Source organism: Balaenoptera borealis, assembly GCF_965194805.1.
Source record: "Balaenoptera borealis genome assembly, chromosome: 2".
Lineage (NCBI taxonomy): Eukaryota > Metazoa > Chordata > Mammalia > Artiodactyla > Balaenopteridae > Balaenoptera > Balaenoptera borealis.
In genome coordinates, this window is record NC_138867.1 from 158,010,287 (window position 1) to 158,024,901 (window position 14,615).

Here is a 14,615-nt window from a genome sequence, read left to right on the forward strand (position 1 = left end):
CAAAAGAGGAACGTTAATTATGTCATGTGATAGAGGTGTTAGCTAAAGCTATGGTGATAATCATACTGCAATATATAAATGTATGAAATCAACACATCGTATACCTTAACCTTATACAATCATATGTAAATTATACCCTAACAAAAAGTTAAGTTAAGGCACAAAGGGTTTTAGCGAGATTAACTCACCTACCTTTGGAATAATACTATGATGGTGTATTATAATTATCCCGCTTTTCAGACAAGGAAATCAAGGCATCTAGAGGCTAACTTGCCCATGTTCATACAGCTATTGGGTAGTGGAGGCAGAATTTGAACCCAGCTGCTTGGTTCTGGATGCCTTCATCTCAAATGCTACCCTCGCAGCCCCTTGGAGGTCCCACTCATCTTAATACTTTGGGGATGCTGGCCGTGTGGAGAGCTATGGATGGCGAGGCCAGGCCATCTCTTCCCTGGGCATGGTGGGTCTGGCTCAGGCAGAGCTGCGTGACCCATCGGCAGAGCTGCTTCCTCCTGGGGCCAGGAGTTGTGATCATCATTGTGTCTGTGGTGCTTCTGTGTCTTTAGCTCTGTTCTGTTCATTGAGCGCCTGCTGGGGCCTGGGGACATGGACACAGATACACCCCTTGCTCTCCAGGAACTCACAGTCATGGAGTGGGGGAGGAGGACCATAAATGGACACTGGAAGAGCCGCATGATGGAGTTCTATTACAGAGGGGAGCACAGAGGGGTGGGCCGGGCTGCAGGCACCTCACTCAGGTTGGGGGGTGGAGAGGTAGGTGGGGTTTGGAGTATGCTTCCTGAAATGAGGAAGGAAACAAAGAATGTGCAGAGCAGAGGGAAAGCGAGAGAGAAGGCACAGGGCTGACCAGCTGGGTATGGGCAGGGCAGCAGGCTTCTCGACTCCCTTGGAGAACGTAGGCAAGTCTGGGTTCCCTTCCTGCCCTTGCTTGGAAAGTCCTGGGCAGCGCTGCAGGGAAGAACTTGGGCCAACTCTCCTTTGTCGTTGCTTTTTCAAAGGGCGCAGATTTGAAATGTATGTCCCGCGACCAGTGAAGACCTCCGGCTCAACAGAGAAAAATGGAAGCTTTGGTCCCCAGCCGCTCCGGCGAAGAACCAAAGATCACTGCGGTCTGATTTTTACAGACTCCGTACCACTGTTGCAGCCTGTGATTCTGAGGTGCAAAATTGGCCAGCCCAGAGAGGTAATTTTCGGGGTGAGTTTGTTTATTTTAAACCCCACACTGGCAGTTGGGTCAGATTTTTATGTGATGATTTTGTGTTCTGCATATAAGGAAGTACTGCTCGTTGGCTACTATGAATGTGTCCAAAACATCTCTCTCCAGAATAAACTCGTGCCTTGCTGATGAAATGAAACATACTGGGGCCACACTCAGAACAGAACGTGCTTGGTGTGGCGATCCCTGGTGAGCCGCTAACAAGAACCCGAGAACTTGGAGCTCCTTACCGAAGGCAGGAGCCTTCAGAACAGGAGCCGAAAGGCTGTGCTGAGTGGCAGGCTGTGAACATTTGGGGGGTATGCAAAGGCTCCTTGGAATATTTAAAGGATGCCCGCAGTCTCGTGCAGCATTTGATAAGTGGCGGTGGTGGACCAGTTTTGGCACAGGAGGGGAGGAAAAATAGTCATAATTCAGACCTTCTACCCAGGGCAGTTTAGCTTGTATCTAAGTGGAAAATGGAAGTTGTTTGGAAATCTGCTCAGGACACACAGGCAGGTGGGAAACATGACCATCACTAGTGAACTGAAGGACACTGTCTGTGTGGCCTCAGTAACCTTTTTGTGCAAAACTCGGAGGTTTAGGCTGTCAGGGAAGCTTTCAGGTCGCTTTCAGATTTGAAGTCCAGTTAAAGGAAAGGTAAGTAGGAATTTGCTGAGGTTGTTTTGCTCAGTGTATTGGGCCAGGTTCTTCAGCTGCAAGCAACAGAAACTCTCTGGGAATTTATCGGCAGGACATCGGGCGCACTGAGGATGAAAAGAAAAGCAGAGTGCCTGAGTCCTGCAAAGGAGGGGACCCAGGACAATGCTGGGGACCTGGGTAGCAGGACTTAAATGCTGTCTCTGGGGCTTTACCAACCATCAGAGTCTAACCTTTTTTGGCCTTGTATCGCTCTATTCTAGCTTCGAAACTTCTGGGTGAACTGGGTCTAATCGACCCTCTCATGGCTCCAGTACCCACTCCTTGGGCAGGGGAGCACAGGGCGCCTGAATTAACTGGCCCCCCAAGACTATGCAATGGGGAGTGGGTAGGGAGAAAAGAAGAACAACTCCCCCCAAAAAAGTGTGCTGTTACCCAAAAAGGGAGGCATAGATGCTGGATAGACTAGCATAACAGATTTCTCTTAACTCAGAGATAATGAATAAACAGGTGACAATTTGGACTGTCACACGGCCTGTTTTTTGAGGTCCTAATGAGCATGAGTATGACATTTGGTCTTCCTAGCCTGATCCTGTGGAACATTTGCTTAAATATTCCAGTCGGCTGGTGTAGGGACAAGCATTTCTACCTGTGGTCCGTGACTTGGCCGTAGCGCAAGATCCTGGCTATTTCAGCCATTTGTCCTATCCGCTCTTGGTTAGACTGGAATGATGATATCGGGGTCTATCTTTTCAGTTTGGGAGTCATAACCATGATTTTTTATTTTTTGGTCAGGGTTCTTTGCACATGTTCCTTGGACCAGCAGGGCAAAGGAACAGGAGGAATATGAGGGGAATTGACAGTGACCTTTAAAAATGGCTTGGTTAACTCATGGCTTAGTTAATTTCCTCGCCCTCTTGGGTTAGGTAGGCAAGTTACATTGTTAAATTTCCACTAGGTACTATTCTTACCAGACACTGACAGTGGAGAAAACTCTGAGCAGCATTTTCCAAAGCATATTTTATGGGATCTAGACCTTGAGAGCCTTAAAAAAAAAAAAAAAAAAAAAAATAGGGAGTCTCAAATAAGCCTGGAATATGATGCAAATTACACGGTTGGATATTCATGATGCAGATTAGCATATTAAAGGAGCTGATAAGTCCTGCAGTGAATAAGCCTGTTTAGTTTTGTCTAATTTGGCATTTCTAAACATTTTTGACCACAGAACATTTAAAAATAATACCTGTTACTAAATAACACCTCTGGCTTTGAGGAATGCTGACAATGCTCTTTCACCTCTGTTGCTCTGGAACACGTGGGGTCATTGGTCACGTCTTCATCTTCTTGGCACTTATAGATTTCTACATGGTGACTTCAGAGGCCGTGTTTCCTTATATTTGATAATTGTAAAGTAAACCTGAGGCCTCACAGCATACTTCCATGTTGCTCCAGATTTGCTGTGCCAAGGTTCATTTACCCTGCCACCAGTGTTTGTCAGGTGCCAATTACAGAGTGTTCTGTGAGGGCACATTTGGGAGCAGAGAACAAATAAGGGATGGACCCTTCCTTAAAGAGCCACTGCGCTCACAGAGCAAGAGTGAAGAGCAAACAAATCACTAAAAACGGTAGAATGAATAACAATAAACAGAGCAAACAAATCACTAAAAACGGTAGAATGAATAACAATAAACAGATGCTCTGTGCCAGCCCCAGGATGGGCTTGGCATTCTGTGTGCATCTGCTAAGGACACGTAAATTATGTACATCGTACCTACAGCTCAGCCACTCTGCTCTAGAAGCATTCTTTTCCCTTTGTACAGGTAAGGGAACTGAGGTTCCTGGAGGTCTGTCTCTTGCCTAAGATTTCACTGTCGGTGAAAGATGGGAAAGATGGAGGCAGGTTTGAGTCTGAAGCCCAGGGTCTTTCCAAACACTCCATGCCGCTGCCATTTCCTGACCAGATTTCCTAAACCCCAAAGCTGGAGAGTTTCTGAGACTGTCATATGTGAGAGTGGGCTCAAATATTTAAATGAGTACTGTCTCAGAAAACCTGAGCTGTGATCCTTGTCAGCAGTGGGAATTGACAGCAAGGCAACTTTAGCCTTTAAGAAAAAAGTTATTTCTAATTGCATGAGCAATTCATAAATAAACTCTTCTAAAAAATAAAAATATCGCAGGTGAGCTATTCTATAACAGCTACCCTGGTCTCCTAGTCTCTTCCCCAAAGGTAAACCACATGATCAATTTGGTAGGTATTCCTCCAGACCTTATGTACAAATGGATATAATATGGGAACTATCACACTAAGTGAATTATCTTGCAGATTTTCTTTTTTCATTCAACAGTATATTTGAAGCTTTTTCTATGTTACTTTGTATACCTACATCATTCTTTTCTTCAACTTTTTATTCTGAAGCAACAACTTCTTTTGAAACACAAAAGTTGCAAGAATAAGAATAGTTCAAAGAATCTTCAAATATCCTTTCTCCAGATTTCACGTTTGTCATATATGTCTGTATATATATGTATGTATATAGTTATACATATGTAAGTATAGAGTGTGTATGTATATAGTGTATATGTACGTATATGTATGTAACTATATGTATGTATGTAGTTATATAAGTATAACTATATAGACACACATTATATATATAATTTAATGTTATTATATAGATAAAGTATAATTTTCTTCTCTGAATCATTTGAAAGTAAGTAGTGTACTTCATGTCCCTGCTCTCCTAAATACTTCACTGCATAAAAGTAAAGATATTCTTTTTATTTTTTTATTTATTTATTTTTGGCTGCGTTGGGTCTTCGTTGCTGCACATGGGCTTTTCTCTAGTTGCGGTGAGCGGGGGCTACTCTTCATTGCAGTGTGCGGGCTTCTCGTTGCGGTGGCTTCTCTTGTTGCGGAGCACGGGCTCTAGGCGCACGGGCTTCAGTAGTTGTGGCACATGGTCTCAGTAGTTGTGGCTCGTGGGATCCAGAGCACCGGCTCAGTAGTTGTGGTGCACGGGCTTAGTTGCTCCGCGGCATGTGGGATCTTCCTGGACCAGGGCTTGAACCCGTGTCTCCTGCATTGGCAGGCGGATTCTTAACCACTGTGCCACCAGGGAAGCCCAAGATATTCTTTTAAATAGGCATAGCAATTATCAACTCCTCTAAATATAATATTGACGTGCTACTTTGACCTAGTCTACCATCTTTATTCCATTTTTGTCAATTAATTGAATAATGTCCTTTGTAGGATTTTCCCTTCCAATATAGGATCCAGTATAGGATCAGATATTGCCTTTAGCTGTCATGTCTTTTTGTTCTTCTATTAATATGGAACAGTTTTTACAGTCTTTCTTTGTACTTTATGATATTGACACTTTTGAAGAATACAGTCGCTTTTTATAGAATGGGCTGTTTCTTACTTGGGGTTTTCTGATGTTCTCTCATGATTAGATTGATGATTAGATTCAAGTTAGGCATTTTCAGCCAGAATAGTACATAGATGATGGATCCTTCTCAGGGGACCACATCTGCACACTTACAATGCTCATCTGCCCCTCGTTGGTGATGCTAATTTTGATCACCTGGGCAAGGTGTGGTCTGAGTTGTCCACTGTAAAGCTACTATTTTTTTCTCCTTTTTTCCCCTGATAGTTCCTCGCAACTACCCTGCGGTCTATTGGAAGGCACTTAAGACGGTGCAAATAGCCTGCTCCTCGTCAATATTACCCCCCAGATTTAGCATCCCTTGATGATTTTTTTTTTAATTAAGTTATTTATTTTTGGCTGTGTTGGGTCTTTGTTGCTGTGCGCGGGCTTACTCTAGCTGTGGCGAGCAGGGGCTACTCTTCTTTGCGGTGCGCGGGCTTCTCATTGCAGTGGCTTCTCTTGTTGCAGAGCACGATCTCTAGGCATGCGGGCTTCAGTAGTTGTGGCTCACGAGCTCTAGAGCGCAGGCTCAGTAGTTGTGACGCACGGGCTTAGTTGCTCCGCGGCACGTGGGATCTTCCCGGACCGGGGCTCGAACCCGTGTCCCCTGCATTGGCAGGCAGATTCTCAACCACTGCGCCACCAGGGAAGCCCGATTTTTTTTTTAAACTTTTTAAAATTAATTAATTATTTATTGATTTAGTTGCACTGGGTCTTGGTTGTGGCAGGCAGGCTGCTCAGCTATGGCTCAGCGGCTCCTTAGTTGCAGCACATGGGCTCCTTAGTTGTGACATTCGACCTCTTAGCTGTGGCATGCATGTGGGATCTAGTTCCCCGACCAGGGATCGAACCCGGGGCCCCTGTATTGGGAGCGTGGAGTCCAGTGCACTGTGCCACCAGGGAAGTCCCACACTTCATGATTCTTGCCTGAACCAATCTCTGTTGAGATGGTTGCAAAATGATGATTTGCTAGCTGTAACAATCCCTCCATGTATACCAGTGGGCTTGGCCTTCTCTTGTAAGCTAGGGCCTTCCCTTCTCCCTGTGTATTTGTTTATCTATCTATTTATTATTGACTCAAAGATTTGGCCAGATTTGGCCAGCAGAAGCCCCTTCCTGGTTCTTTGTGACACGTACCCATCTTTTTGTTGGTATTTCATCACTTTCTGGCATTACAAAAATGTTCCAGGCTCATCTTGTACCTATCCTGCCTCAGTTCTGGAATCATCCATTTCTCCCAGGACCTCTGGTTTCTTTTAGTAGGGGATGGTATCATAGACCGAGATCTGTATGCTGGCATGTTCATCGCTACTGGATCTCCTTGCTTCTCTCTACTATGTTCTTTTTGACTGCTGCCTGCTATTTCTTAGAATGGCCGCACCCTAGTTTATTTCTTGCTCTGTTGATGGATGTTTAGATTGCTTCCAGTTTGTCCCTATATCTCTCAGTTAACATTCTTGTGCACACTCTTTGTGCATTTGTGCAAGGAGTCTCTCTCCAAGGGTGGGTGATGAGAAGCAGAATTGCTTGTTCTAAGGTGTGCATGTTTAAAATGTTACTAGATATTTCCAATTTATTCTCTACAGAGGCTCCACCAGTTTAGGGCCCAACAAACAGGATATGAGAATCTTTCTTTTTCCACACCCTTTCTGATGCTTGGTATTATCAAACATTTTGTTTCGACATAATCTGAGGGGTGAAAAGTGTTGTCTTACTGTCTTCATGTTCATTTTCCTGATTGTGAGGACGAACATCTTTTCATGTGTTTATTCGCCGATTGGCTATCTGTCATTTCACTGGAGGAAGCAGAGAAAGCTTTGAGGGCTATAACAGTTGAGCCAGACCTCACTGGATGAGAAGGCTTTCAGGAGGTAGGCAAGACAGGGAAGCTGTTTCAGACATAGGAAACAACAGAGCCAACCACAGAGCAGTTAGGGCCAAGTGGTCGTAGACTTTGGATACCCCACTTTCCTGGGGTGGGGCTCGCTATTTCATCTTGGCACTGCCTCTTTTGTGGTCATCTCCATGACAAGCTTCGCAAAGAGCCTCCAGAGATGTGCGGCTGACTCCCTGGCCTTCTATTTTAAGACCATATTAGAATTCACACACACCTTCCTTGTCTGGGTGAAATTTAATAGGGCTGAGGTAGCCAAATGTTTTCCTTAAGGCAGTAAAACCAGCTGTGTTCACCAAAATTGAATCAGTAGAGGGTGCAGCCAACAAAGGAAAGGATGTTGGTGAAATGACCTGCAGTGGGATATACACTGATTGACCAAACAAACCTCTATCCGGAAACAACAGATGGAAACCCAGCACAATGTGGGGTATAGTGATCAGGGCCAAAAGAGAGGCCAGCTTTTCATTGCGGTTCAGTGGTCAGAGGCTTGCAGGAAAAGCAAGATAGTGTTTAAGAAATAATGATGTCTTATTATGAGAATCATTTTGCGATATATCCATATATCAGATCATTATGTTGTACACCTTAAACTAATATCATGTTAGATGTCAACTATATCTCAGTGAGACTGGACCCAAAAAAAGTGAACAAAAAAAAGAAAGAACAGTGAAGCTGGTTACAGGGTTTTGATGGCATTCTGCTAAGACGTGGGTGCAGGGTCACTTCATAAGGTATAGGAGAGGCCTTCTTTCATGGAAAAAGGGGCTTCTGTGGGAGGAAAGAGCAAAAAGAAGGGGCTTCGTCTGGAGCATGAGGGGTTTAGGTCAGAGGTTTGGAACTGATGGGGATGATCATAATGGTTGAAGTGATTTCTCAGGGAAGTTTCTGAAATGTCCTCTTTGTCTTCGATAAAGGCACAGATTCTTTTCTGCTGGAACGATTTGACCCGTGTGAAAGACCCTCCCGCCCGCCCTGGATTCTGTCAAGTCAGGGCCTCTGTGGGTGACGGCAGGTGCAGATGCTCTTGGCAGGTACTGGGTTACGGCTTGCACAGCCACGTGCTTTCTCTGTCCAGGAAAGGAGCCAGACCAGCAAGACCCGAACTTTTCATGGGGTAAATGGCCTTTGGGGCTGCAGATGTACTTGGGAAAATGGCAAGGTATTTTTTTTTTCCTAATGGGTATCTCAACTTACTTCTTATAGCTATCACATGAGTTAGGTATTATTGTCCTTATCTTCTTCTTTTATTTAAACTTTGAATGTGACAGATTTTACACTCACAGAAAAGTGAAGGTCTAATATGATGAGCCCATATACTCACCACCTAGATTCAACACTTTTGTCTCTCTTTGCTTTGTCTCAGTATATGTTCGTGTATGTGTGTGTTATATCTATACTTATAAACACTATCTCTGTATCGATATTTTTTCCTTTTGGCTGAATCTTTTTAAAGCATGTTGCGAACATTATGGCGCTTCACCTATTCAGGAAACAGAAACTGCAACTGCTGTTTGAGTGGAGAGAATTTACTATAATGACTTAACTAGATACAAAGTTATTGGCTAGGTGACCAGAAGAATAAAATGAGGACTCCAAGGAATCATGGTGGAGGCAGTTTCAGGAAGCATCCTTTGGGTTGGTGGCATAAAGGACAAATTGGGGTTATTAAACCAGACACCTACAGGAAGGCTCCCTGTCGCTGAGACTCTCCTGTCGGAAGCCGAGGGGCTGCTTAGCTAGTGCTGGTCTCTGACTTGTGGCGCTGGGACCCAAACCTCTGAGGAGGGGCCTGGTTGGAGGGTGCTGGTGTCTCTATGGGGCTGGATTTCATGGCTGCTGTGGGAAGGAAGCCCTGCTGCTGGGGTGAAGAAGCAGTGCTGGGGGGCAAAACAGCAACAAGAAGCAGATGGGAAGGAGCAAGTCTCTCCTTCCTCATCCAGCCTTGCATACTCTCTCTCTCTAGCACCTGCTTTTGGCAGATCCTCTCATGCGGGTTGCAGAGTCCCAGACCCAGCGTCACAAGGCCAAGTATAGTACGGTGAGTTTGGAGTCAAGACACAGCATTTTAATAACTGGCACAAACCTTAAATACTCTAGCATGCGTCTCCTATATTAAGAAGGTTCTCTTACATATGCACAATAGCGTTATCCTGCCAAAGAAACATTATCATTATCATTCATATGCAATCATTTAATAGTAATCATAATATCATTTAATATGCAATCCATGTTATTCTCCCAAATGTGTTTTATGGCTGGGATTTTAGTTTTTTAGGGATTAGAGTCTAATCAGCATTCCCGCATTGCATTTGCTTGATATACCTCTTTAGTCTCATTTTGGAACAGTCTACTGCTTCCCTCCTTCTTTTTAAATAACCATGACAAGATAGGCCAATTGAGTTGTACAAAGTCCCACATTTTGAATATCTGAGTGTTTCTTCATGCTGTTGCTTTACTTGTTCGTCTGTCCCCCGTATGTCCTGTATCCTAGAATTGAAGCGTAAAGACTTGATTAGATTCATTCATTTTTGTCAAGAATATGGCGTAAGGGGTGATGTGCCCTTCATTTCAATGTGTATTTTAGCACATCAATTCTAGCGTCATCTTTTAAGACATTTATTAACTTCAGGCATACTTTTGTATCCTTGGGAACAAAAGCCGAACAATTCTCATGAAAAGAGGGGGTTTGCACTGTAACAGGTGCTGCCCGTTAGTTCTGGTAGAACTTGCCCTTGTCCCCCTCATGCACTGAGCCCTCCCCGGCCATCCTCTTGCGTCATCTGGAAATGTTCTGTACTATGTACTGGAATGTCTACTCATTGAGACTATGTTTTATCCCCCAAGAATCCTGTTTTGTAATCTTCTGGGCTCCCCACGAGCCCTGCAGGGTAGAGTGTAGGGCATTACCACCTCCCTGGCCATGCCACACTTGGCTCTGTGCCGCCTCTGAGTGCTCTGCTGCAGAGCCAGTTGGGTGAGAACTGACTCCAAAAAAGGAGTTTTCTCCTCTTTTCTTGTCTGCGGTTGTCCTCTTCATGAGTTCTTCCAGGGGCTGCCTTGTAAACCTTGCACTCTGTCATGTCCTCACCCCTCTACAATCATGCCTTTCTTGCCAGACACTCTGGTCTGTCTCAGCGTTCCTGATGCTCTCCCTGCTTTGCCTTTCACCACCTGGGGTCTTGGCCATCCTGACCTTCCTTTGGCGTCACTGAGTAGGGCCACCTACTTTGGCTCCTCTTTCTAGGTTTATTTTCATCCAATCCATTTCACTTTCCCACGTGCATGAGTGGAAGGGTCAGGCATGCTTGTTCTGAGCCAAGTCAAAAGATTGGAGTTCTAAGTTTAGTTCCTTAACTTGGATGCCTGCAGGGCTCCAGGTAGAGGGAGGTTTTGAGGAAGATCAGGTGTAAGAAAACCAGCAGCTCAAGTTCAAGGAGAAATGGCAACAGACCCACAGTTTCTGCAAGCTTGGGGTTCTGATGAACTGGAGAGCTCATGAAAAAAATAACCATACATTCTTTGTAGTTCCTCCTATCAAGAGGTGAAATCTATTTCCCTAACCCTTGAATCTTGTTGATCTTGTGGCTTGCTTTAACCAACTGGACATTAATAAAAGGCATGTAGGCAGAGGCTTGCAAAATGCTTGCCTATTGAGGCTTGCCCTCTCTTGCCGATGGAGGAGCACCGAACTAGCCTGCTGGACAGGCCATGTGGAGGACAACTGAGGTATCCCATCCAACACCTGTCAGCCTCTGATTGCAGCCATATACATGAGCCTAGACGAGACCAACTAAAGAAATGCTAGCTGAGCCCAGGCCAAACTGCTGACATCCAGAATGGTAGCTAATAAATGACTGTTTTAAGCCACTAAGCTTTGGGGTGGTTTCTTACACAGCAAAGGCTAACTGGTACATGTGCCCTCTGATGGGGGCAGCTCCTACTCAGCCTAGAGCTGCCCTGCCAGAATATGCACCCAGTATCACCGTGTCTTCCAATTTTTTTCAGAGAAGAGAAAAGTTCAAGATAATTTTTACATGAAGTAGTCCAATTATTAAATGCTGGCACTAATTAAAAAAATATTCTAGAGACCCCCCCCAAAACATCTGGGAGCTGGACTTATCTCCCTGCGGCCATCTTCCTTCTCCCTACTGGCTCTATTGTTTGCCTCATAATTCTTCCCGATCCAGGGGAAGTGGACTTTGGAAGGGGGCACATGAGTCAGCGGCAGCCTCTAGGGACCCCTGGGGTCAAAAGCTTCATCTTGGCCTGCCTTCTATCACTGAGTCAGTTAGGGATATTTGTGGAAGGATGAAGATGCCTCTAAAAAAAACCCCGAGGAGGGCATTTCTTTGGCTCGTTCCTCAACACTCGAACAAAATGCCACCTCCTCTGAGCTCCTTCACCACGTGGTTCATTCCTCCACCAGGGCAAGTGATAAATTCGGTACTTTTTTCCCCCGTCTCTTCTATCTCCCTCACTAGACTTGGGGGAGCTTCTGGAGGGCCAAGTCTGGGGGACTTATTTACCTTTCTGCCTCGCTGCTCAGACTGATGCTGCGTGTGGAAGGGGCAGGCGAGCTGTCGAATACCTGGAATGTTCTTTTGGGCCCCTCCTCTCTGTGGGATGGTCTGCATCTTGTCCTAATCCCAGTCACCTTTCCTTGAAACTCTGTATCAGAGTGAGTCATGGAGCACAAATGTTCATCTAGCTAAGGAATTCGAAATGGAAGTTTCTTACACTTTGGTCAATTTATGGAAAAGCAACAAACAAACTAAAAACACCCCCCTAGAGCAAACACAGAAGTCCTCCCCATATCAAATGTGTCAGAGGCAAGCTCCAGAGATGGGGTGTCAAGCTGGCTCTCAGCCTGGGAGAGTGATTTTCCTTCTTGAGGCCTCGGAACTGTTGGGGCCACAGGGCAGCCTGACGTGGGCCTCTGAGCGAGGTGATTTAACTTGAGAGGGGCCTGTGGCGTTTTATTGGGTCTGTGCACTCCAGGCCAGGCCAAACATCTGGCTGATTAGGGAAGAATAAAGCCGCCCAGTGTCTGGTCCCATAACTCCTTGTATTCCCATTGAGAGTGTGATTGCGCGGACACATTTTTCCATTTTTATTCACATATTTCACCTCTCACAGTCTAAGACTTGGCGTGGACTGGGTAGGCCAGAAAAACTTTGAGTGTGGGCCATCAGAGACCCTCAGGGGAGTCCCGGGGAAGAACAGATGTGCCCGGCGGGGCCTCCCGCTCCTTTCTGCACTGGCTCGCTGAACCCAGCTGGTGGAGGCTGCCTGGTCTTGGCAGGAGCCGGGCGGGAGGTGCACGGCTCGCCTCTCTCCACTAGGGGGTGGGGCAGTTTGGAGTCCAGCGCTGAGGCTGCTTGCAGGAAACTCACCGGCAAGGAAACCAGGAGGTTTCAGAGGACTCCTTGAGCCACAGGGATCCGAAGGGGGCCAGGCCTTTTGATGGGTTGCCTCCTAGCGGTAGGTCTGGTTCTCGGTGAAGGATGAACAAGTGGGTCTGGCCCAGTGTGGCTCAGGTGGGCCAGTGAGGGCAGCTCCTCTGGGCTGCGACCACTGCAGTCCTGAGCTGCCGCCCCATCCCCGGGCTCTTCCCCATCCGTGATGGCTCTGTCCTTTGTCACAGGCCAACCATAAAAGGTAACTGGGCGCCGGGTGGAGGACATGGGGATGGGCTTCTTCTTTTACCGCACTGCCATATGGGGCCTCGGGCTTTCCCATGGCAAGGGGAGTCCGGGTGTCTGGAAGCCTGCTGCAACTTGGAATATTTCCCCGATTTCCTGCTTACTGCCTGAATTTCCGGCGTGAGAAATTTTACTCCTTTGCGTCAAGGTGTGGGTGCTGTGGTCCCTTTTACAAATGCAACTCTTGGGGCTTCCCTGGTGGTGCAGTGGTTGGGAATCCGCCTGCCAATGCAGGGGACACGGGTTCGAGCCCTGGTCCAGGAAGATCCCACATGCCCTGGAGCAACTAAGCCCGTGCGCCACAACTACGGAACCTGCACTCTAGAGCCCGTGAGCCACAACTACTGAGCCTGCGCACCACAACTACTGAAGCCCGCGTGCCTAGAGCCCGTGCTCCGCAACAAGAGAAGCCACCACAGTGAGAAGCCCGCGCACCACAAGGAAGAGTAGCCCCCGCTCGCCGCAACTAGAGAAAGCCTGCGCACAGCAACAAAGACCCAATGCAGCCAAAAAAAATTAAATAAATAAAACAAATCTATTAAAAAAAATGCAACTCTTTCACAGAGAAGGAATACATTAAGAAAAGGACATTGTACGTCTTCTTTGGAGAAATGTCTATGTAGATCTTCTGCCCATTTTTTGATTGGGTTGTTTTTTCTGTAATCTATATGGGTAAATAATCTGAAAAAGAATGAATTTATGTATATGTATAACTGAATCACTTTGCTGTACACTTGAAACTAACCTAACCCTGTAAATCAACTATACTCCGATAAAATTTAAAGTAAAATAAAATAATATTAGGAAAAAAAGAGAAAGGACCACTGTAGTAGGCTTAGAGTGAATTAATCTATCACATTCCTCTCCACCCCCCACCCCCACCCCCAGGGCCCTTGACCTTGAAGCAGAGGATGGAAAAGAAGGACAGGGACTGGGGCTGAGAGAGAAAGAAGCATTAGGAGGTCTGGAGCACATGGAGAAGAGTAACAGTAGAGGCCTCTTGGCAGATTTCTGGGGAGGGAAAATGGAGTAGAAAGAGGGTTTTTAGAATGGAAGAGGGGAGCTAAAGAAGGAGGGGGCAGGACATTGAAGAAATATTCCATGATTTAATTTCAGGCTGCCTTTCTGCCCGAGCTCCTTGAATTCTGAGCTAAATTTTTAGTTTCTCACGCTTCCCAACTTCCCCATCACTTCCTGAGGGTTTGCCAGAAGGATGAAACGCAAACTCAAGTTCCTGAACTCTCTGAGTCTGGATTTTCTAGCTGGTAAATGGAGAGAACTATACTCACCATTATTCATGGATGGAACCAAGCACAGTATCTGTAAGGAAATACTAGTCTATTGATGCCATAAAAGATTACAGTGTCTTCCTTTATATGTCTATGCAATAGTACATAAATAGTAAAAATGCTACTGTTGCTGGGAGATTGCAGCAAGGGTTCTGGTGAGAAGGGAAGGCCAGGAAGATGCTGGCCTCAGCCTGTGAACCACCATCCAGTTGTGTCAGATGTTGCCATCAGCTGAGAGTAGGGAAGAGGGGGCAGATTGGCTTCTGAGATTTTCAGAGAAGTAGGCAGACTTTTTTTATTTGGAGGGCAGGTGGGCCACATATAGACCCAGGCTTTAAGTACTCAAGCATTTTTTTTTAAAGCTAAAATAGACAAGCAATGTACAAACACCACTTTCAGTGATTTACACCCAAACAAATAATT

General features: G+C 45.8%; 1 protein-coding gene and 1 long non-coding RNA gene across 19 annotated transcripts in view; one reads left to right on the plus strand and one right to left on the minus strand.

The window, feature by feature from the left end:
- LOC309623865 overlaps positions 1-14,615 on the minus strand; it is a 543,116-nt gene that overhangs the window by 347,108 nt on the left and 181,393 nt on the right. The window lies entirely within an intron of this gene.
- The window catches only part of LOC309623853 (uncharacterized protein), a 166,966-nt gene that overhangs the window by 56,378 nt on the left and 95,973 nt on the right, over positions 1-14,615 (plus strand). For 9 of the 18 annotated variants that reach the window (XR_014241671.1, XR_014241677.1, XR_014241678.1 and 6 more), the window contains exon 2: positions 1,020-1,204. The exons of 2 other annotated variants lie outside the window; for them this stretch is intronic. Coding sequence is in view for 1 of the 16 variants with exons in the window: in XM_082381121.1 (XP_082237247.1) it covers positions 8,220-8,232 (13 nt within the window). In the remaining 15 variants the exon portion in view is untranslated. Of the gene's footprint in view, positions 1-1,019; positions 1,217-5,639; positions 8,233-9,162; positions 9,240-14,615 lie in introns of those variants that run through there. 7 more of the 18 variants (XR_014241672.1, XR_014241673.1, XR_014241674.1 and 4 more) reach the window with 3 other exon arrangements.